This window comes from Coturnix japonica, chromosome 19, assembly GCF_001577835.2.
Source record: "Coturnix japonica isolate 7356 chromosome 19, Coturnix japonica 2.1, whole genome shotgun sequence".
NCBI classification, from domain to species: Eukaryota; Metazoa; Chordata; class Aves; order Galliformes; family Phasianidae; genus Coturnix; species Coturnix japonica.
In genome coordinates, this window is record NC_029534.1 from 576,112 (window position 1) to 599,546 (window position 23,435).

The 23,435-nt window shown below is 48.1% G+C and overlaps 1 protein-coding gene across 3 annotated transcripts in view; it reads left to right on the top strand.

Annotated features, from left to right (window-relative positions):
- The window catches only part of LOC107322608 (S-adenosyl-L-methionine-dependent tRNA 4-demethylwyosine synthase TYW1-like), a 44,083-nt gene that overhangs the window by 14,166 nt on the left and 6,482 nt on the right, over positions 1-23,435 (top strand). For all 3 annotated transcript variants that reach the window (XM_015880804.2, XM_015880802.2, XM_015880803.2), the window contains exons 10-15: positions 1,903-2,021; positions 5,776-5,885; positions 8,863-9,040; positions 11,315-11,450; positions 19,958-20,068; positions 23,250-23,417. In XM_015880804.2, the coding sequence (XP_015736290.2) occupies positions 1,903-2,021; positions 5,776-5,885; positions 8,863-9,040; positions 11,315-11,450; positions 19,958-20,068; positions 23,250-23,417 (822 nt within the window). The remainder of the gene's footprint in view (positions 1-1,902; positions 2,022-5,775; positions 5,886-8,862; positions 9,041-11,314; positions 11,451-19,957; positions 20,069-23,249; positions 23,418-23,435) is intronic.

Genomic DNA, 23,435 nt, shown 5'->3' on the forward strand with positions numbered 1-23,435 from the left:
AGCTGGAAAGATCACTGTCTGATCTCTGCTGCCTGCTGAAATCCCTCCTGCTTACTGAAATGCAGGGCAGGACTGGAACACCATGGATTGAAGTGGGGAGGTTGTATCAGAGGTGTGAGGTCTTGAGAGACAAAGGTAGCAGAGCTCAGATGGCTCGTGGGCACTCAGACCTGTTGTTCTGTGGCTGTTGCACCTGGCTGGCAACAAGCAGTGCTCCTCTGCTGTTCTTCCCCTTGGAAGGTTCATATAGCAAGCTTAGCAAAGCGGCTGAAGTTTGCTCTGTGTTTCTTGCTTTGGCCTCTGCAGGTCCCTGAGAAGCAGTTCACAGCTTGCATGCTGAAAGCTACTCTGTACGGATGTGCATTTGAGGAGCAGCATTGATTCTAACATGCTAAGGCTGTCAGCATTCGCAGGGTGATCAGCATCTCATCAGAGAGCCAGCAGCTCCTGTGCAGTGGCAGCGATCAGTTCCCAGTCTCACTCTCTTTTGCTACGTGATTAACTTTGTTTATTTTTGAGCAGAGCTGTGTGGATGGCAATCACCGAAGTGGGTGGCTGCAGGGAGGCTTTATTTAATGCTTGCTATCAATGAACTGTCTCATCAAAGGCTCCTTGTGAACAGCTTAGCAAGCCCACCGCTGTATTGCCAGGAACATCTGAGGCGTGCTGATCCCAGCGATGCTTCTGCTGTTTGCTCTGACAAATATTTCTCTCTTCTGTTGTTCTTGGTGCCAGGGAAGGCCGTGAAGTGTTTAAAGGAAAACTTGTCAGGTTTTGTCAGCGCTGGGGCTGAGAGAAAACCAGAGAACCTATTTTTATTAAAGAACTGAAATTTAATGCGGTACTGTAAAGCCATTTCACAAAATAAATAGCAGCTCTGTGTGCTTAGATAGGCCCTTACTATTTTTAGCTTTAGCAGCATTTGAACATACAGAGCTCTAATAAATTGAGCTGAAATGGGTTACAGGCAGCGGCGTTGACTCAGATTCACACCAATGTGTGAGCGCCGTCCGGAGCACTGGACCGGATTTGTATCAGTGAGAAACAAACCAGGGTTGGAAGGAGGAGTGGTAGGGAAAGCTCCATAGTGATGCCTCAGTTTGAGATCACCTCTGTTCTCTCCTCACGGCTCACTCCAAGCTGGTTTCTGCATTGCTTGGACCCTTCAGGTAGAGGAAGATAGATTAAAAGTTACACGGTCATATTTCACATTTTCTCTGGAGAGCGGTGAAGAACCTTTCTCATTTATTATTATTAAACTGAGATAATGGAAGACAGTTCATGCTCCCTGCATGCTGAGCAGGAAAGGAGTGTTGTGGGAAGGTGTCTGCAGCTCTGGGAAGGAAGCTCAGTGACCTGCTGGGGCCGGTGGCCAATGTGAGTGGGGGTTTGGAGGGGCAGGGTATCTTTTAATGTCATGCTAGAATAAGTACTCTGCACAAAAAAACCTGGAAGAATTGAGTGTTTCATAGTGCAGCTGTTAAATTGACCCTTGTTACTCTTTATTGGGCTTTTACAGTAATTCTTACAGCCTAAGTGGCTTCACTTGCTTCCTTTGTTGGCTAATTCAGTTATAAGCACCCTGCTATGGTTTGCTGTTAAAAGTGAGAAAGTATTGATTACGCTTAAGTTTCCTCTAGGGCAGTTAATCTTGACACCATAATACCTTGTTTCTGTCCGGCTGTATGTAAGCAGTCAGATGTTTGCTGCTCTTGCTGTGTATTTCTTAAGCTGGAGTGCATTTGCCATTTCTCTGAGCTGCCCCACAGCTGCAGCCAGGCTTGCAGCACCCATCACAGGTGACTTTACACACCAGTGTGAATGTAAATGTGCCCAGGGAGCAGATTTGAAGCACTTAGTTTTAACTTCCTTGTATTTGTGTGTCTCTTTCTCTCCTGCCAGTCGATGCTCCGAGGCAGAGGCGGCTGCTACAAGCACACGTTCTATGGAATCGAGAGCCATCGCTGCATGGAGGCCACACCGAGCCTGGCCTGTGCCAACAAATGTGTGTTCTGCTGGAGGTAAAGTGCTGATGGAGCTCTACTTCGGGAGAGGTCACCTGGTTACATACTGTATTACCCCTCTGTCTGTGGTCTTTTGTGCCATAGCAATGAAAAGGGCAGCGCAGCGCCCGAGCAGCAGGGCTGGCAGTGTCTGTGGTGCTAAACCTGCTCTGGACAGCCCTGTGTGGGCCAGCTGGGCTCTGAGCCACTCCATCGCTGTCAGGGAGCTGTGCTCCCCTTTGCTTTGTGTCTCTGCACTCCTCTGTCCAAGTGCTGTGAGACCCCTGGGCTGGGGCTGGGACTTAATCATGGAATGGATTGGGTTGGAGGGAGGCTTCTGCTGGACTGGGAAATATGAAGGGGTCACTGAGGCTCAGCAGAAGTAGAAGTGCTGACGTGGACGTGTGCTGAGTGGGAGGACACAGGTTATTCTTTCAGCTCTTCTGTCTCTTACCTTGCTAGCTATTTCAAATCAGGGGGGCTGCACATCCTCTGCTGTTTATGTCTGCTCTAGGGGGCTGGCTGCCAGTAACAGCTGTTCCACCCCTAAGCCTCAGTGTCCAATGTGCCACTATTTTCATGCCAAAACAGCTGAAGCTTTCTGAGCATTTTCCCATCTTTTCAATCTTCGAGCTCTAATAATGCAAATATTTCATGAGAATGTTAAAGCGACAGCATCCATGCAGAAATACAGCTGTAATTCTGAATGCACTTTGAAGCTGTCTCCAGTGTTAGTATTAAGTATAAGCATCAGGCAGTAGTTATCCTGTTAAGTTTGCATTTGGGACTCTATTCCAGAATGTTAATTGGTTCTCTTGATGGGCTTTCATCCTGTGCTGGCTTGAAAGGACACAGCAAATGGCATGTTTAATGTGCAAGAGTTGCCACTTCTCTTCAGAGTGTGTAATAACAATTTGATGACTGAAGAAAAACGTACTGCCTGTTCATTTTTTCCATCTATCAGCCTGCAATGGTGCATTGAATTCTGCAGCTCTGGCTGTGCTGATGGGGGAAGATTGCCATGCGTGTTATTGTCCCTTTGTCCATACACAGAAGGTACACCATAAACAGCAAATAGAGAGCAGTAACATCACCGAAACGAAGCGCTCTGCTCCTGGTATTGTAGTGCAGGCCATTTAACACTGCTCCTCTTCAAAATGACCCAACTCTGCTGGCTTTTCTTTCTTTCTTTAGCATCAGGCTGTGTCTGGAGAATGGGGCTGAATTAGAGTAGCCAGGTGTGAACTGGGATAAATCACTGTGTCATACCTTCCACACAACTCCGACCCGTCGTTCTGGAGGTGCCATTCCTCACGTTTAAGAGGAATCCTGGAAGCAGTAGCTTTATTTCAAACCCACCGCTCCCTGCAGGCTCTTCATCCCATGAGGCTGAATGCTGCGTTCCAGGCACCACTGGCTGAGCTGTATGAACACAGACCTTATTAGCAGTCACCATCTGTGCTGCTGGGGACATGGGAAGTGATAGTTTGGATCTGCTGCTGGCAAAATGTTTTAATAGAGGCTTTATGCTTTGGCCTCGTTGTGCAGCTCATTGCGCTGAGCAGCAGATCAGAGCACTGTGGTTTTTTTTTGTTTATTTCCCAGTCATTCCTTTGTGGGTTGAACTGCTGAGGCTGTTGCAGTAAGAATAAAGAGGGGGGGGGTGGGTTAAAAAAATAATAATAATTAAAAAATGGGCTTTAATTACTGCACCATCCCTAACTCATAGCTCTCCCTATAAAAATAGTCTGCTGCTGTCCCTTATTGCTCCCAGTTGCTCTCGCTGTTTGTAGTGCCTCTTTAGCTTAATTGTCTAAATGGAAATGTGCGGGTGACCAAATCTCTTAATCAATTAGGGCGAGTGTGGGACTGAGGCTGCCTGACGCTGCTGGTGATTGTGTTGCAATCCAAAGTGATTTGATTACGTCCTCTGGCCGAGCGTCTGAAACACAATCCATTATTGTGGAGAGATGGAACAGCTAATAAATCCTATTCATTTAAACCTCGTTTCTTTCGGACCCGAGGAAGAGGCAAACCAGACAGAATGAAATATTCCATAAAGAATTTGGTTTGTATCCCTGTAACCTGGTAGCATCTGCCATGGAGGATTCCCACTGCTGGGCAGTGAGGAGCTTTGATGCCATCGTTACACAGAGGGGTCATGATGGGGTGGAAAAGGATCCTGGTACCAATTTCTGGGACTGACATCTGTGCGTCTCATGCAGCTGTTATTAATGTTAATGGTGGATGCAGTAGTGGGGGACTGACCCTGTGACAGCACTTTCAGATGAGCATCATTTACCTGTCCTTTCTAACATCATCTCACCTCATTTTTCCCTTTGCCATTGGGAGGTGCCAACAATTTTCTTGGCATAACAGAGAAGCGTTCAACTTTGTCCTTGTGCATCGGCTGGACTGTTTCCTTGGCCATCTGCTTGCTCCCCATGTCATTACATGGAGGTCTTTCTTGCTGGCCCCTTTGTGCATCCTGTGGTTGTATGGCTCAACCTTTGAGTGTGACCCTGTGATTTTGTTCTTCTCAGATGGAGGACTGCAAGGTTGCAGCAGTGCTGTGATCCTGCCAGATTGGTTTCTTGTTACACTTCGTATCTTTGCTTTTTATTGCCACAGTTTGCACTTCTGCCTTAATAGGATTTCAAAAGCTGCCAGTTCCCCAGCATTCATTGCCCTTAAGCCTTTCTCTTTCCTCTGGGACTTCACCTGCTGGCTCTGGGGCTCACTGCAGCCTGTGGTCATCGACTCTTGGTTTTGTTCTGCTTTCTCCCTCCCATCCCTTCCTAGGGATCTCATGCCCTTTGCTTTCACGGTTTTCCAGCAGCAACATATTCTAATAAAGGAAGGGCTTTCTGGTGTGTGTGTGTGTGAGAGAGAAGTTATTTTAGGCTGGGAAGGGATGCCCCTTTACCTGCCCAGGACCCAAGTAGCTGGTGAGGTGCACAACTCAGGAGGTAAGGACAGACAATGGCTGTGCTATGGCCTCTGTAGTGATCCTATCAGCCACCACACAGTGCTTTGTTTCCTAGGGAAGGAGAAGCTGCCGTTTGCCATTGAGCTGCTTTGCAGGCACGACTTGGTGTGTTTTGTGAACAGTTGGAATGTGTTAGAAAAGCAAGGACTGCTTGGCACTGGTAATTAATAGTTGTCCAGCATGCATTAAGAGCCTATTGATTTTCTGCCAGCTTGCCCTGTTAAATATATAGGGTACAAGCTATGTACTTAAACATGTAAGTGGTTTATAAATGCCTTTTTATAGTTGGTATTCAGAATATTTTCCATGTTGGCAGCAAATAAAAAATTAGAGAGGAAGGCTGCTTTTAGCTTGAAGGGTCTTTGGGATGGTAATGTAGTGTGAGAGCTGCATTTGAGTCTTTGCTTGCCCAGTGGATAAAGAGATGCTTGCAAAGGTTGGTTTTGTTGATGCTGGGTGTACAATCTGCCTTAGCGCAGCCCAAATGTGGAACTGCAGGTTTTAATCACTTGGGGAAATCAGCGTCAGTCTCACTTGTCTGCATTTGAGTGTCAGTAGCTGGTTAGCTGGCAGATCTCAGAAATGGTGGGAGCTCCTGCTGAGTAAAGCCGGGAGCCCAACCACATCCACCAGACACAGCTCTGAATGCTGCAGCCCCTCTTGAGCAGCCTGCCCTCATCTAGAATGTTAACCAATTTTGTTAGGCATTGCCAGAGTCCACAGGGTGACAGAGATGGGTCTGTGCAAACTGCAGCGAGTCACGCTGGTCTCTTTTTCCTCCAGACATCACACAAACCCCGTGGGCACGGAGTGGAGGTGGAAAATGGACCAACCTGAAATGATCTTGAGGGAAGCTCTTGAGAATCATCGGAACATGATCAAGGAGTTCAAAGGTAACTTCCCGTCAGTGATGCTTTTTGAAGGTGCAGAAGCATCTCTAGGGCTCAGATCAGAGCATCCTGGTCACCTGCAGGACAGGAAGAGGCATAAGATCTGTAATTTCAGAAGGTAGGAAACCTTGAGCTTTTAGTTGCGGTTGTTTGCTGATCTGCAGATTACCCTATTTTGCTTCCATTATCAAATCCTCGTGTGTTCACTTATTCCTTTTTCAGCTGTATGTACAGAAATGTTTGCTTTCTTCTATTCTTTTCTCCCCACGCAGTGAGCTCGGTCACTCTGCCAAGGTCAGCCCTGTGCTCACTGTGCCGGCCAGCTTGGCAGGACAGGTCTAGAACTCTGCTCCTCCTAATTGACAGCAGAGGCTGCGTGAGCAGCAGGAGTGAAATGAAGCATCCATTAAAAGTGCAAGAGGAGCCTCAGCCTTGGCTGTCATTTTGGGAACCCGTTTGTTTATGTTGGCTGTGTGCAGAGAGAACCCAATGGCTTAAAAATGTGACAGGCGAGAAAACTTGTGTCAGCGGAGCAGCATTGCTCTGCTTCATTCATTGCACTTATGCAGTAGGCGGAAAAATAACCGGAGCTGGGGCCTCACGAGCTGAGCTGCTCACAAGGGCTGGTTTGCATCATTTTGCAGTTTCAGATCCCTGGGAGCTCCCGTTCTGAGCTGCAGGGAGGGCAGCCAGGAGACCCAGCCTTGCTGCTGTGTGCGTGCGGTGCTGGGCTGCTCCTGGCAGCCAGGCTCTTAAAGGAGCTGAAAGTGTCTTGGCAGGTTGAAGGGGTCGTGCTCAATGGGGTCAGGTCTGGTTGGTGGCTGATAACAAGCGAGGTGATTCCAGTGTTGATTCAGGAGCCTGGTTGCACATCTCAGTGAATGGATGGTGAGACTGAATGCACACTCAGCAGCACTGCAGGCATTCCTAATTTAGAGGGGGTGGGAAGCACACTGAGCAGCAGGGCTCTGCTTCAACAGAACCCTGGGATACCCGATTTTTGGTTGTTCCAGTTTGGATGCAATAACAATTGGTGGCAATCTCTACATCAGGCTTGCTTTTTATACCAAGTGCTCATATCACAGCAGGTTGTTTGCTCACACTTTCCTGTGCAGCCCATTGCAGGGAACCTGCCCTTAGCAGGGATATCTCCAGGGATCCCTTTTGACCCCTATGGTTCTGCGGTTCTGATTCTCCCCTTACTGTGCTTCCCGAAAAGGGTTGGCGAGGAGGAAAGATTCCATAGTGATTTGGCAGAAGCTGTCTCTGAAGTAAAGTATTAAGAGCTCAGCAAAGACAGTCCCGTTCCTTCTTCTGGAACTTGTTTTCCATTAACATGTTGCCAAACGTTCCCTGAAACGTGCATGTGCTTCCTAGCAGTGTTACCAGGGCCAGGAGTTGTGAGAGTGCAACCAGAGTGCAGTCAGTGTCCTGCAGGAACCTCGCTGTGTGCTTCTGAAGACGTTCTGTTCCCTCCTCTTTTCATGTTTGCCGTGGTTTGTACAGGTGTTGGAGACCATAAGTGTTAGTTAATGTCACGTAATGCTCCTGAAGAAGGACTGTTGGAGAGACATCTTCCTGACAGGGAGCGGAGGTGGGGAGGTGTGAAGCAGTTTGTTTGATGGATACGTTTTGTAGGTAGGGACTTTGAGGCTCTGCGCCCTTGTGAAGGGCACACGCAGAATGGAAACATAACTCAGAAATAAGTGTAGATGTCTGACAGCACAGCCCTGGTTTGGCTGGGGGGGAAAAATAAACAAAGAGAAACAAAGACGTGACCTGGACGAGGAAAACCTGCGGGCTTACAGGAGGTCTGTGCTGAGCAATCCCCGCTGGGGTCTTAAAGTTAGATCTGGGGATGCCTGTGCTTGCTGCTGCACTCGAGTCCCTTGCATCACAGGTAGCTGCAGAGTGACATCCACATCCAGCAGCCTGTGCAGGGGCTGTGCTGGGCCATGCTTTTATGCTTTCCTTTCCTGTTCCACGTGTGCTGGTAGGATAACAGCTGGAGGCAGCAATACCCACTAATCCCGTTTGCTTTGCTCCTGTCTAGCTTGAGATTTATGTGGGCAAATGATTGCATATAAAACCCTTGCCCTCATCTGCAGAGTGTTTGCTGTATGTGCCGCTGTGATGTAAACTGATTTGAGAAATTTCCTCTCCAACTTTGTGATGCTGGAATTTTTCTTCTGAAGCTGGCACTGTAATGACTGTAGTCCTATTGCCAGATGCTGAGACAGAGAAGTTAATTCCCCAAACAGCCCACAGTAGCTCTAGAAAAACAAAAGTCAGTCCTTTCATCTCCGTGTGTGGCTGAGATGCTCCTTTCTTTCCCAATAAGTTCCCAATAAAGCTCTCATTTACTGCTGTCAGGTTGCTGCAGTGCAGCCATTAGTCCTGTCCCTATTCAGGACGAAGCCCGGCTGGTTTAAATGCACTGAGCTTCACTCTGATCACCGACCAGCTTTTCTGTGTGAGGCTGAAGCAATATCCACCAACACCTCTTTTTTATCTAGGCTTTGCAGCATAGCATGTAATTTTCTGTGCTGTTTGAGCTCCAGCTTCTAGGCAACGGGAGGTGAGCTGAGGACCTGCTTTCAAACTTCACTCTTTGCTTTTTAAAGCAGACCAACCCCCAACCCAAAACCTCAGATATTGTTCGAGTCCATCAAGGCATGCCGAGGAAATGGGATGTGACACATCTGGAACAAAAGCTTGCTTATAGTCGGGTGCCTTCATACGGGCTCCTGAGCACAGAGCTGGGTATGGATGGAGCAGCCTTCCCTCTCCCCTGCCTGCTCATGGGTGGAATGATTGCAGTTCACATCTGCTAAACCTGCAGATGGCATTTTCATGTGGATGCTGCAGTTGGGTTCCTTGTTTTTCTCTTTGCTCTGAAGTTTCTCTGGCTGTTCACCTGTGGTTGTTCTTTGGGGCATGTCCTCTGGGTGTATTTTATGCCCCTTCTCTCTCTTTGCAGGAGTGACAGGAGTGAGGGCAGAGCGCTTGGAGGAGGCGATGACAGCGAAGCACTGTGCTCTGTCCCTGGTGGGAGAGCCCATCATGTACCCCGACATCAACCGCTTCCTGCGGCTCCTGCACCAGCGTGGCATCTCCAGCTTCCTGGTAACCAACGCACAGTTCCCAGAGGAGATCAGGTGAGAGCTGGACAAAAGAGGCCCCCACTACAGCATGTCAGTGCTGAGCCGTGCTGTAATGCCATTTTGTCATTCATCACTCAGCTTGGTGTGAGTGCTGACAGCAAAAAGGGCTCACCCAGCAGCTGCTGGTTTTCCACTTGCAACTCCCTCTCTCTCTGTCTGGGCTCTTGATCCATGATATGGTTATAACAGCAGGGACAAAGCACAGCGCACATCACCCTCCAGAAGAGGCAGCAGAGGGACTTGTGCTAAACTTTCACAACACCTCAATGTACTCCCAGAGTTTTCCTTTTGCAAACACGATGAGCTGCTGGTTCTGTTGGCTTTTTAGCTACCGGGCTGCTTTTATCCAACCAAAGCAAGGAAATGCAGTGAATGCCTTTGCACTGCAAGATGTCCCTGCAGTTTGATGAGCTGCTCTGTATGAGGGCTGTTTGCAGCTCAGCCTATTTCAGCTCGCTGCCTTCCCATGCGAGCACTCCGAGAGCTTCCTTTTCCTTTCCCTCTTGTGGTCTGAATATGGCAGCGAGGGGGGGAAGGGCATACAATTTTTGAGTGAGTAATTATACACTACAAAGGCATTCCAAATGATTGAATAATTGTGTAATCAAGTTACTTTAAGTCGTGTATTATGTGCCTGATCGACAGAAATTGCTCCCTCCTAAAAATAGCCTTTCAGAAGGAGAGCATACTATATTTTGAAGCTGTATCTCGTAGGATCTGCTGATTGTTGTTAAAAAGAAACCAAAAAAGCAATAGAAAGCAAGTCTTGCTGCCATTGAAAATTGCAACTGATCTTTGGCTAATCAAAGCAAATGACTTACCTAAGCTGAAGTGTGCACCAAGTTTGGTTTCCTGTTGTCAGCAAAGGGGAGATGTAGTGTACAAGTTGGTCCTGAAATAGGCAGTGTGAGCTCAGAGCATGCGTGGGGGATTCAGTGGGCTCAGGAGGTCCCACGGGGCTCCAAGGTGGTGCTCCCTGGGCCTTCCTCCTCTCATCTTCCTCCTCTCACATACAGGCTGCAGCTTCGTCAGATAAAGCAGAACATTTTATTGTGTGCAAGCTCATTGAACAGCTACCTGGCTCTTGTCCTCTTCCTTGTTTCTGATTATTGGCTGTGAACAAGAACGCTTACGTAGATGTGTTTGCATTTATAAGCGTCATTAATAATAACGAGCAGGTGCTCATTACTGCTCATAAAAATAAGTACTTGCTTACTGTGTGCTTGTTCTCATTTTCTTGTATCATTAACTACCCCGTGTCCTGTCTCCTGCTTGTAAAACCACCCCGTGGCTGCTGTCTGAAACGTCCCATTTGTTCTGAGCTGTCCTCTGTCTAAATACACACTGAGGAGGTATGTTTAGATGGGTTGTTTGAGTATTCACGTTTAGTGGTTGGTTTGGTGGCTGCCAGCAGCTTTGTTCAGTCTCCTCCTGGTCAGTTCTTGCCATCTCACCTCTGGGGACAGCGAGAGACTTGGTGTATTTTTGGGTGCCATTGTTTGACAACTGAACAATAGCTGCTAATTTCTTATCTTCTAAAGAACCAAATCAGCTTGGGACTGTAGCCTCCTCATTAGCAGCCTTCACAAAAAGCACTTACCAAATTGTTGTCCTAAACCTGCTGTGAAGCGGAGTCACGGGGCACAATCTGGAGGCTGTCATCTCCTCTCCCTCTGGATGATGAGGAACGAATGTGTTACACCGCTGCCTTTATCATCTCTGTTTGGCAGAGGAGATTGCTTTAGTTTGTCCCTTTTTTCGCCCTTTGTTATCCCTTTGCTAACAGACCTCGGTATTGCTTGTTCTCCTTTCTACCCTTGGGTTTGGGGGGTGGGTTGGGTTTGACCCACATTCTTTGCACAACAGAGAAGGTTCCATCTGTGCTGGACTCACAGATGCTGCTTTCACCAGCACTGTGACTGGACACTGTTGATATGAAATAAGAGTCCTGGAAGCAGAAGGAAAGCACTGTGGGGACGCTGGGATTTGTTTTATGTTTTTAAGCACCTTTGATTTTTTTCTGTCTAAAAACTTATTTAGCAGATGAGGCCAACTGCAGATCGAGTCAGTTCATTGTGTGCAGCGGTGGAACTGGGATGAATTAAGGTTCTCTTTCTGCTGGATGAGTTCATTTTTCCATGGGCCAGGAGAACAAGATGGCTTGGAATGGGCTGAGCCTCATCATTTCTGACCCCAGGGGCTAAAATGAAGTTAAAAAAATCAGTAATGTCAGAAAAGAATCATCTCCTTTTCTTATCTCTTATCAAGGAACTTGGAGCCCGTCACTCAGCTGTACGTCAGCGTGGATGCCAGCACCAAGGAGAGCCTGAAGAGAATCGATAGACCCCTCTTCAAAGATTTCTGGCAGAGGTTCCTGGACAGCTTAAAGGCCTTGTCTGAAAAGGTACCTGGTTATGAATGTTTTCTTTTTCTCCTCTTTTTGCATGTTACCTTCTCAGCCAAAAGTGGGATGGCTAAAGGGAGACTGCAGAGTGGGCCCTGGATGTGCTGGACATGTTAGCTATCTTATGTACAAGGCATGTAAGAGTTCAGCAAGCTCCTTTGTGTCTGTCCAAGAGCCAGCTGGTGCCCTGAAGGCATGGGCTCCCATCTGCTGCTGTTGGCTCACAATTCAGTCCACCATGTTACAGGTTTAAATTGTAAGTAGTGAACCACTCATGGGCCCAACATCACATGAAGTGGAAGAAGTGCTTCATGAACGTGCCTTCCCTCTCCTGGTTGCTGATAATGCGCTCTGATGGAACAAGCACTTCTCTTTACTGTTTTGGCAGAAGTTTGTGCTCCCTGCTGAGATGAGCTGACAAGAGAGACTGCTTCAGCTGAATTACGTTTTCTACCTTCTGAGCTGACTGTGTTGGGCCATTTTCTGCCAAATTATGTTAGGAGAACCTGAGGACTCGATGCAACCGAGTGATGTTTCTGCAAAGGCACGTAGGTTTATCAGTGTGTTTGTAGGTACTGGCTGATCTTGCTGAACCAAAGCTTAGGCCAAATTCTTAGCTGACTGAAATTGGGTATAAACCTTTCATTAAGGTTCATCAGTGGAGGAGGCTGTGGAAAAAGCAGAGGGGCTGAAATACCAAGAGCACAAATGCTGATGACTTTTGGGAAGCTGATTTTGCACGTTGCTTCTCTCCCACCTCTCTTGACCCTTAGTAGAGATGGTTCATTCCTCGCTGTGTGTTGGCAGAGATTTCTTAGGGAAGAACTGAAGGTGAACGTATTGGCAAGTCAGTCCAAACAGCTAAAAATACTCTGGTCAAGGTGAAGAGGAGGTAAAAAGCAGCTCAGCTACCAGGTGTGTTTTCTCCTAAAAGCAACTGCACTTGGAAGGGTCCTTGAAGCACTGATAACAGAAGAGCCAATTATTAGTTGCTCCAGTGGACAGTATGCTGTTCTGCCAGCCCCAGCTCAGCTGCACATGTTGCATCATTAAACAGAGGCAGCTGCAAGAAGCTGCTGTGTGTAAGTTTGTCCTTCAGTGTTGCTTGTGGCACACAGGAATCATCTCGAGCTGCTTTGAGGCAGAAGCAGCTGTTTTCCTCTGAAGTGTGCTGCCCTGTGTTGGTGTGTGCTGCTGAGCACTGTTCTGCAGGGCTGTGATGGCTGAAGGGTGCTGAGAGCTCATGTGTCGGCTGCTGTTCCCAAGAACAAATTATTTTTGCCTTTCTCACTGAGATGGTCTTTTGTTGGCTTTTTTTTTTGTGCTGAGAAGTGTTTCCCAAGAGAGGGATCTGTTAAGCAGCAGGTAGGCTCCCGGAAGGCTCTGTTTGTTTCTCATAGTGCATCTTCTGCCCTCCAGATGAAATAGAGAGGAAAAAGAAGGATGCTCTGTGCAATTTAGAGCGCACCCTTTGCAGATGCTGTGTTAGAGAGTCTCAGAATTGTCCTCTGGCAGCTTTGAGTTCATCAGAACAATCTGAGGTGCCGTGGTGTGATGGACGAGCCATTGGAGGAGGCACCAGGGATGTGAATACTTATCAGCCTCCAGATCAGAGAGGTGTATTCTGGCGTTGAAAGGCATTTCCTCCAGCATTTGTTTCTTCCTAACGCTGTATCCAAATGAGGAATTAAATGCTCATTGAGAGCCAGGGTTCAGAAGCTCAGGAGGGAGGAACTATATTTCACATACCCTGGAGTTTTATCGAGCTGATGGTTCTTTTTTTTTCCCCCCCGAAGAAGCCATTAACCAAATGTACTGCCTTAGGATGGGAATAAGGAGCTGACGTTGTGAGCTCTGATAAATGGACCATAAGGCTGCTGCTTTGCTTTCTTGACTTTGTGCTCTGTTTCCCTTGGCGTTGTTAGAGCAGGTTGAGAAGGCGTGGAAGTGGTGGTATGTGTTGCTTATCAATCACAGGTGTTATCCCAAGCAGCAGGGCTGGTGACTGAGACAAATGCCCTGCTGCTGGTACACCAAATGGAGAGGCAGTGACCCTGGGTTGCAGAAGCACCAATAGATTTCTACATGAGCACGCTGAAAACAACAGGAGAAAAGATGGTGTTGGGCATACCAGCAGAACATGCCCTGTTTGTGCAGCAGAGTAATGCTGAGCCATGCTTTTAGCTCCCATCTGGTGGAGCAATATGGTAACTCCTGAGGGAAAATGTGGATGTTGGTGCTGGGGTCTGCTCCTGTCGGCACGTGGCTGAGCACTCTCCCAACCTTGGTGTGGTTTCACCTCCTCTGTCGGTGTCTTCTTGACTTAATCATGATGAATCCTGTCCTGTCTGCTCGGTACGGTGTACCTCAAGTACTTGCTGTGCTGCCAGACACCAAGTGGGCACTGCTGAGCTGCTTTAACTTTCAGGGGACAGGTGCCAATGTTCTCTAAACAGATCAGAGCCGTGCACAAAGCAAATGAGGGGGGGAGCCCTTTAGGTTAATAGATGTTATGGCACTGCAGGATGTGATGACAAAGCAGAACCTTATCCTTCCTGTCCTTCCTGAAGGGTCACAGTAGAACAAAAGAAATGGCTTATTGGCACTTTCTGGAGGTCAGGTACAGCCTTGTCTTTATACATCATTTGCTGTTCTTGCCTTAGATCTTGGATAAAACAATGCCGTCACTTTTTTCTACTTCAGGAGAATTAAGATTTCATGGCAAAACAGGGTCATGAGTGAGGTGTAGAAAAGCTCTTTCTTGCCCTATTAAAAAAGGACCAACAAAAGATGGTTTGGTAGCTCTTCTTCTCCCTGCAGATCACACACCTGGCAGCACATTGCCCTTCTGTAGGCTGTGGTGCCTGTGGCTGTAATGATGGCTTTATGAGAGGAGCACATTTGACTTGAATGGAGTTTATTTGTGGTTGGGTGTATAGTGGGAAGGGGAACTGGTTTGTAGAGCCCAGTCTGGTGTGAGAGCTGGGTGACTTTTTAAAGGAGAATTGAAATGCAAAATGTGCAGCAGATGTTGGAATCAGTAATCAATTTTACCAGGGTAAATTTAGAAGAATTTGACTCTTCTGCACAGTAAATGCTCTCCACCAGCTGTGTGCTTGTTTTAATGGTTCTGCTAATGAGACTTCTGGTGTCAGCCTTTTGAAATGAGTGTTACGAAGGTACAATGTTAATATTAAGTTACGGTGTCTGAAATACATCATCTCCTTTCAGCTTAGCTTGGAGCAAGCAGCAGTCTAAATGAGGCTTCAGCAAGATTCTTGGCATCATATGGAGTGCAATCCTTCTTCTGCTGTCTGCTCCAGTATCTCTTAGTTTGCTTGCAGGCAGGAAAAGGGGAAAACGTTCATAAAACACTCCATCATCAAAACAATATGATTTTCCAAGTTGCTCTACCGTGTCTTCTGAAGAGAGGATGAGTCTGGTTGAGGAAGCAAGGTGCCTCAAGGCAAGAGCAGAGTCTGTGCTGTCCCACTGCTGCAGGACCCTGTGGTGGAGTCATAGAATCACTAAGGTTGGGAAAGACCTCCAGGGTCATCTGGTCCATCTGTTGACCCACCCCCACCATGTCCACTGACCACATCCCCAGTGCTTTGTCTCTACAGTTCCTGATCACCTCCATGGACAGTGACCCCACTATTTCCCTGTGCAGTCTGTCCTTTCTCCCCATCAGCCCCTCCTGGCTTGGCTGCTCCTTCCTTACCAGGGAGAGCAAGAGTTTCAGAGGGGCTGCAGCTCACCTGTTCTGCTGCCAACCCTCTCATTTAGATGCATTCACAATTCCTACCCTGAATTAAACATGATCTGTCTTTTGCCTTGAGACTCCTCCTAGAGGCTGCAGGAGAGCTGGACACTTGGTTTGTAAAGGATTTTGTTGGAGGTGATGCTCTGTTCTGCAGGGCTTGGCACATCTCCCTTCTTCATCCTCTGCTTGTGGCAATCTCCACTTGGGTTTTGCTGACGACTCAACAGGGTCTGTTCTAATGCTGTTTGATTTCAAGTAACGGTGCGCTGTGTTTTTTCTTTCCCTGGGTATAAATCTTACGTAGCTCCTTGAAACTGCTCTAGGTACCATAAAAAGCAATAATTAACTGCAGCAATGTTGTCACCTGTGATTTACAAGAGGAAGTGCATTAAGAGTGAGTCTGTGGAAGATGGATAAGGGGCAGTCACGGTTCTCATTTACTCCGAAACATTCTCAGGTCTCATAAAAAAAGCTGTTGCTGTACGTGGCTTTATTTGTAGAGGTTTTAAACTAAAACTGAGGAATTACTACCCAGGTACGAAGCAATAAAGTAGATTAGAAGCAATAGATGACGAGGGAAGAATAATATGGAGAGCGTGACTTAGGATGCTCGTTCAGGAAGGTAAGAGGGCAGTGTGTATTGCTGATGGGAGCTTTTAGAGCCTTTATTTTCAGGGCTGTAGAACAGTAAGAAATACGTGGTGACTGTTAGATACAGCATTTCATTTCACAGCCGTTCCCGTGCAGCTGTTGTGTTGGGGGAGCTTGGGTGAGGAGATGCAGGGCAGCAATGCTGGGCCCAGGTGGGTGCTGCTGTGGAGTTCTCCTTTTTTGAGCAGCAAAGTTGAATTGTGAGCTTTGCTCTGGTTTTGCAGCAGAGAAGCTCATGCACGAATTATCCCATGGCAAAATGCACCTTTTTTAGCAATGAAGACAAAGCCTCGACTTGCTTTAATCTGCTGTATTAATAGCAAATGCTCAACAATGTACATCTTGGTGGATACCTACGCAGCACAAACTATTCAACTCTTTTGCTTTAATGATGGTATTAGCCTGAAGAAAGGAAGCTGAAAACTTCTGTGCTCTGAGCTGAGTTAATCTCGGAAGGAAAAGAAAAAGATCCCTCTGCTGTGCAAATCTGCCTGGCAGAACGCTCACAGGTACCTGCAATGTGACTTGAGGAGGATGCCTCCTGTTGCAGCGCTCAGGGCTGGGTGCAGTGATGGATGAGCCGAGCAAAGGGGTGAGCCCTTTATTTAAGGGGAGGGTCCCGGTTGCCAAAAAACTAATAGATTAATCTGCCATCCCTGCAAGGGCACTGAGTCTCTTCCTGCTGATACTCTCCCAGAGCGTGGTGGGGCCGGCAGAGGCAGGATGTGTCTCATAGGCTCTCTGAACCTGTAGTGTCTCCAGGCTGAGCTGGAAGGCTTTGGAGAGCTGTGAAATCTGGGGCGTGCTGCCATTTCAGCCTTCCCCTTTGCTGCGCTTCGGATCTTTCATCCTTGCTGGGTTTTATGCATAAAGATGCACGTTGCTGAATATGGTGAAGGGATGTTTGGCTGCAGGGATTTTTTTTTCCTGATCACATCCCTGCGACAAGTAATTTCCAAGTGTGAAAATTGCTTTGATATCTTTATTCAGGACATACTTGCCTGGCGAGGCGTTGCATAACCTGAGCACGGGAGGCAAAGCGAGTGGCTGGGGGACGGATGGTCCCACTGCAGGGTGGCACGTGCCGTCAGCTGTTGGGCTGTTTGTTTTGAATGTAGAGTCTGGAGTCTATTGCTAACAATTCATCTGTACTGAAGGGAGGTATGTGAGTGTGTTCTGGCTGTAAACTGGGGATTCTAAACCAAAGTTGGGGTTTTGTATCAATTTCCAAACAGAAAGGGAGTGTTAAGCATCTCCTGTCAAATCAACTGCACTGCACAGCGTGGTGATGCCAGCAGTGCTGCTGAGGGGGCACTCAATCCCATTGTCCCAATATGAACCCCTTGGCCCTACTGCTTGTCACCGGGATCCTGGGGCACAGAGCTCTAATAGATTCCTGCAGGGACCCAGCAATGATCCCAGGCTTCTCAGAGGGCTGCAGCCTCAGCTCCTCCAGCCTTAAGCAGTAAATGCCCCATGCCCTGCTTGCAGTGGCCTTGCTGTGCTCTGTGTAGAGATGGAGGAGATCCCACGCAGCAGAGCCCAGCAGCTCAGTGCCTTGCCTTACACAGGGACTGCAGCTTCATTAAGTTCCTAACTGCAAAAATGATAATCCTTTAATAGCCTGTTACTTGAGCGTTCCCTTTCTCAGATCGGCTCTTTGTAGAGCGCGCTCTTCAGCCGCAATCTCCACCAGGAGAAGGCTGAAAATTGCTGATGGATGCTCCCAATTTGCACAGCTGGATTAGCATAATGGCTCAGAGCAGCAGGATGCTGCTGTGATGCGCTCCCTGTTTTTATTGTATTATCTTCTGCAAGTTATTCTGACTTCCCCAGCCCTGACTGGCTTTGCTTTGGCACACCTGGCTGCTCTTTTCCCTGCGCTCCTGGTTCTTCATTAAGGTTTGAACTGCTGGTTATCTGCCTTCCCCTCGGCTGCAGCCTGCAGGGAGGTCAGTAGGGCTCCTGCTGTATTGAGGCTGCTCAGGCACAGTGTGTGCTTCCCACTGTCACCCCAGACCCTTTTATTGAGCAGCCTGTGTCTGACCAAAGGGAGCATTCTGTGAAGCACAAAATTGTTCCCTGGGAATGAGGTGCCTTTGGTCCTCCCCCAAAAGAGACTTTGGAAGAACCTGTTGTTACACTGTCCTGGCAGTGGTGCAATTTGCTGCCCTTCAGCTTGTGCCCATCATCCATTTCCCAGAGGAGATGTGGAAGGGTCTGGAGGACCATGGCCCCGAGTTGCTGGATCTCAAGGAGTGGTTGGACACTGCTCTCCAACACAGGGTTTGTGCTATGGGTGGTGGTGTTGGCACCAGGGGTTGGATTCATTGACCTCTGTGGGTCCATCCAACCTGGCATATTTATTCTGTAATTCTTCGACAAGCCTTTCTCTATGCAGGAACGTTGTCAGCCCTAAAGTGCAGGATTGACTGATAAGAACCAAGTGCATTTGTTTCCTTTTTAACAGCCGTGTTTGTTAATCTTTGAGCTGATTTCATGCATGCTTGAGTAGAAAAGCCTTGCGGTTATTTATTTCTAAAATGCATTGCTTCTGTTCAGTTTTGACAGGGAATGTGAGCAGCTCCTGAGCCACAGGCAGCGCCCCAGGGGGGTCACCTATGGGCTGTGGATGCTGTTGGCACATTCCCCTGCCTGCAGGGACAGGGGTGACGCTGTTATTAATCTGCTGGAGCTACCCTTAAGTATATGGATAATATTCTTTCTGCTTAATTCCAGCACTTGAGACCAGTTTCTGCCTGGGCCTGTCTCCAGCATCCCATTACCTGTGTGTTGTCTTTACATTCACCCAATAATGAACACCAGCTGTACCAAAATCAAGCAGATTTGTAACACTTTCCCCCACTTCCCACAAAAGATTTCCTGTGTTTCTTTGCTCCCTGTCATTAGGAGGAGGAAGGGTCTGTTTTTTCTCCGACCAGTGGTGCAGTAGGAGTCACACTCACTCCTCTTCTACTTTAGCAGGAGGGATTTTCCCTAGTTGCTCCTTGTCAAGTTTCTCTTTCCATACCCAACTCAGACATCCAGAAATCTGCTCTTAATGTTAGCCCCAAATAGAGTCATTAAGGTTGGAAAAGTCCTCTGAGATCCCCAAGTCCAACCCCAGCCCACCATACCCATAACCACGTCCCTCAGTGCCACGTCTCCAAGGCTTTGGAACACCTCCATGGATGGTGACCCCACCACTCCCTGTTCAGCTGTGCCAATGCAGCACCACTTTATAAATTATTCCTAATATCCAACCTGGTCACCCCTTGGCACAACTTGGGGCCTCATGTCCTATGGGTAACCCACTACTGAAATAACCAGCTGGAAGACAATGCATTGCATTGGACTGCAGTGGGATGTAATCCTTGGCCCTGTTGGCTGGGTCTGTCGGTGGGCTCTGAAGGCTGCTGCTGGTGTGGGACTTTGTTTACTGCTACCTGCCTTTGTTTACCAGTGAGAGCTGACCTTTGGGGAGACATTTCTCGACTAATTGGGTGCCTAATCACATCAGGCGATTGACGGGCCTGCACGTATCGGTTGTTCTCTTGTTAAATATTTTCCCCCTGGTTTCTCCTTTCCTTGTTAGATGGTAAATGATGCATTTATTTTTGCAGCCTCTCATTCCTCAGTATGTTTTTATAAGCTGCGTGGAAAGCAGAGGCTATGTGTTTCAATTCACGTAATTGACCTTCAGTAATCATTCTCTCAGTAGTTCTCTAATTAAAGCTACTCTTCCATAGGCTTACATTAAAGACCCTGCATTACAGAATTGTTTCCTCAAAACACCATTGGGTCCTTTCAGGAATCCAGTTCTCTCTTTGTCTCCCGGTGCTTGGGGACGTTGGTTTGTGGGTGCAATTGGGAGCTCTTTGTGCCCAACACCCAAAGGATTCAACCCTTGCTGGCCCCAGGTTGCTCATAGATCTGGGGCATGATGAGAAGTAGAACAGGGCTCCTCCTTCAGACAACAAGTCAGATGGTTCCAGGTCTGGGTCTGCTTATTTCCTCTTAAAGCAGTGTGGGAGATGGGATCATTGTCCCTGTGTCAGTGTCACTGATGTTGTTTCCTTTCTTATTTTTCCAGCAACAGCGCACAGTCTATAGGCTGACATTGGTGAAAGCTTGGAACGTGGATGAGCTCAAAGCCTATGCTGACCTGGTGTCCCTTGGAAAACCAGACTTCATCGAGGTCAAGGTGAGCTGCACGGAGCTGTTTTTGCCATCAATATTTTCCCTTTCTCCTCTCCATTTTCCGACACACAGAGTTAATATTACATGATCAAACCTGGTTCTTCTCCGAGGTGCAGGGAGCGTATCTCTTGCTTTTAACATGAGGCAGGCAGGTTTCTAATATGTTATGTGTGTATTTGGGGTAGTCCTTAGTGTTCTGCACAACCAGCCTTGTAGCAGCAGGCATCAATTTCTGCCCATCAGAACCATAACCCCGGGTCTTTTTTGTATTCCTCATGAAAGCAGAGGCAGATAAATAGTTTCAGACTTGCTTCTTCTCTATCAACCAGCATTAGAAGCAAAATACTCCAGGACAAGCTGATAGTTGGTGGAATTATTCTTCCCATCCTGGTCTCAAATTCTGCCGGGGGGAAAGGTGATAATGTCTGCCTGGTTGACGTGGAATTGATCAGGCTTTGCAAAACAGGAAGAAATAGTGCCCTGGGGCCTGGAGGAACTGCTAGCAGCAGCACATGAGATACAAGGGGGCAGAAGGTGCTTTATCTTGGGATTAATCAATTTAGTATATAGAGAACATAAAGAAGACAAATCACACTGGTTGTGCAAAGAATCGTTACCTGCGTTTCCTTCCAGCAGCTCCCCTGCAGTCCTGCACATCTGCCTCACTCTGCCCATGTGCAGCTCCATTGCTTCCATCCTTTCCTTTCTTTTTGCCCTTTCTCTCTTTCCCTATTTTGATGCCTTTATTTACCACCGCTTTGGAGAAGGATCTGAAGTTTGCAGCGACTTCCTTATGAAACAAAACCCAAAGCTTTTTGATCTTATCGGAGCGTTCTTTTTGAGCGTGCTGCTGAAGTTGATGGCTTAATACAGAGTAAGATGCTGAGTGCACTTTGGGACAAAGAACCGCGGCTTTATGATGCCTATCAGACTGGTTTATGCTCCTCAAATAAAACCTGTCAGCAGAACTGCTGCTGTGGGACCCTCCCAGCACATGTCTGCTCCCTGTCTCACTGCAGCAGGGAGGGCAGAGAGGAGGGGAGGCTGCATGTGCTGCTTCCACTCTCTGTTGTGTGCTGAGACTTTAATTAGTCAAATGAAACAGGTGTAAGTTAATCAGTGTTGGAGTGCAGGTTCCCCCAGGGCGAACATCTGCCTTCAGGGCTGCAGTTCCCTCTGCCTGACAGCAGTGGGGAGATGAACATTCTCTGCATGGCTTTCCTAGCAGAACCCCACCAGGACTGTGGGAAGTAGGTGAGGAAGAAGCCTCTCGAGGTGGTCGGGGGTGTTCCTTTGCTTGGGTCCAAATGGAGGCTCTGTCAATGCTGCAGGACCAGGTTCTCCCAGCCCCGGGCCTGGCAGGATGCTGACCTTGGCCAGCTCGTGCTTTGTCCTCCTGCCTCAGTTTGTTCCTCCTCACCCAGCTGGGTGTTGTGCTGTGGCCATGGAAGCCCTCTGCAGGTGGCACGAGGAAAGTCCCATGTCTTGGGAATCCCAACAGCTCAGCAACTCATGGAACTAGGGGTAAAGCCTTTCCTGGGTTGTATTTAAGCAGACCTGATACTGATGCCACTTGTAGGCTTGTGTATGGGATGCTGTCATGCAGGAGCCCAGTGTTATTGAATCTGAATGGTGTGTGATTAGGAGCTGTTCTGCTGCTTCACTACCCCAGTGAAATGGGTGAAAAAGGCAAAGCCCAGGTCCTGCTTGAAGCAAATAAACAACAAACATTACAAGATCCTGCGAAGCATCTGCCAGCAGACGAGGCTCATCTCTGTGGGATTTCCTGGTTAAATACTTGAGATAAATGACGTTCATTTAAAATGAATGTAGCTAATCCCCTGTTGCTCTGGAGAGGCTCATGAGGTGGAGTGGGCAGAGATTTAGGTTCTTGCAGGGCTTAATACTTGTTCTCATTTACATGAGTATCTTACAGCCGCGGAACTCTGCAGGACCCTATTCTCTTACTTAAGCCAATGGAAGTTAGCAGTGATTGCTGGTGTGCAGAACCCAAGGAAAGGAAGAGTTCAGCCTTCCTCCCCTCAGCATTCAGCTGCCTGAAAGCACCTGTCCCTGGTGCCTGTGGCTGTGCTGGTGTCCTGCAGGGCTAAGGACGAGGCTGCAGCTCCAGCTCTTGGCAGCTGAGGCTTTGCTGTGAAATTCAAGTGACCCAGTAAATGCCTGGCAGGAAGGACCAGAGGGACGGCTCTCTCCCAGTCTGCTCACTCTTGTCATCTTAAACAGTAAAGATGACTTAAGTGCTTAAAATAATGAGGAAAATGAGCTCTGCTTTAATGAGTTTTTAATTACATGCGCCTGTAGGCGATTGCCCCACCTGTCAAGGAGCTGTTCGGAGCCTTGGTGCCATTCCAGACTGTGTTTAGATGGAGAGAAGACAAAGTTAAGAGTCACCTGTCCTTGTGCTTGCTATGAAATAAGTCCAAGCCATATATTATGGACTGGAAAAAAGACAACCCAGCATGACACTGGCCACGTGTTATTCTCCCCAAGCTGCAGGTCTGCAAGCATCCCTGCACTGTGTGCGGGGCAGGAGGCACGGGGCTGCTTTTGGATAGGTGCTGAGCAGCCTCTGGTGCTTTAATTATTAACATCTGGGTGAGAGAGGCAGGCAGCCAGCTTGCTGTTTCTGCTGGTTCAGCTAGAAGTTGCTAATAGACATGTGTGAGGAGTTTGGCTTGGCAGCAGCATGCTTTTCGTGCCTGGAGCACCTAGCAAGGCTTGATAACAAGCTCCATTGCAAACACAGGTGAGTGATTAAATTTGGAGTGTGGAAGTGAAGCTGCCACACCGTTCTGTTGAAAAGCCAATCTTCAGGCCAGCCTGTTAGAAGGGCCTTTCTGAGATCACGGGTGTGAGAGCAAGACTGGTGCAAATCCAGGCTTCAGTAGGTGGCTCTCATGCTTAAATAAAGGTTAGCAGCCAAAGTAAATAGGAAACAGAATGCGTGGTGATGGCTTGTGAGGAAAGTTTGCATCCAGCGTTTCAGAGCTCAGCTTTTACACAGCACTGCTTGGGCCTGAAGCAGTTCGCTGCTCCCAGCACACCAAGGGACAGCCAGGTTTGAGGCCATCCCTGAATCTACGTTCTTTTACATGAGGGAGGGCAAAACAGGCCCCACCTTGAGGCACTGAGCTGCCGCTGACTGTCCCCTTGTTTCTCCCCAGGGGGTGACGTACTGCGGTGACAGCTCGGCCAGCAGCCTCACCATGGCCAACGTCCCCTGGCACGAGGAGGTCGTGCGCTTCGTCCAGGAGCTGGCCCAGCTCCTCCCAGACTACGGCATCGCCTGCGAGCACGAGCACTCCAACTGCCTCCTGATAGCTCACAAGAAGGTGAGACCTCGGAGGGAT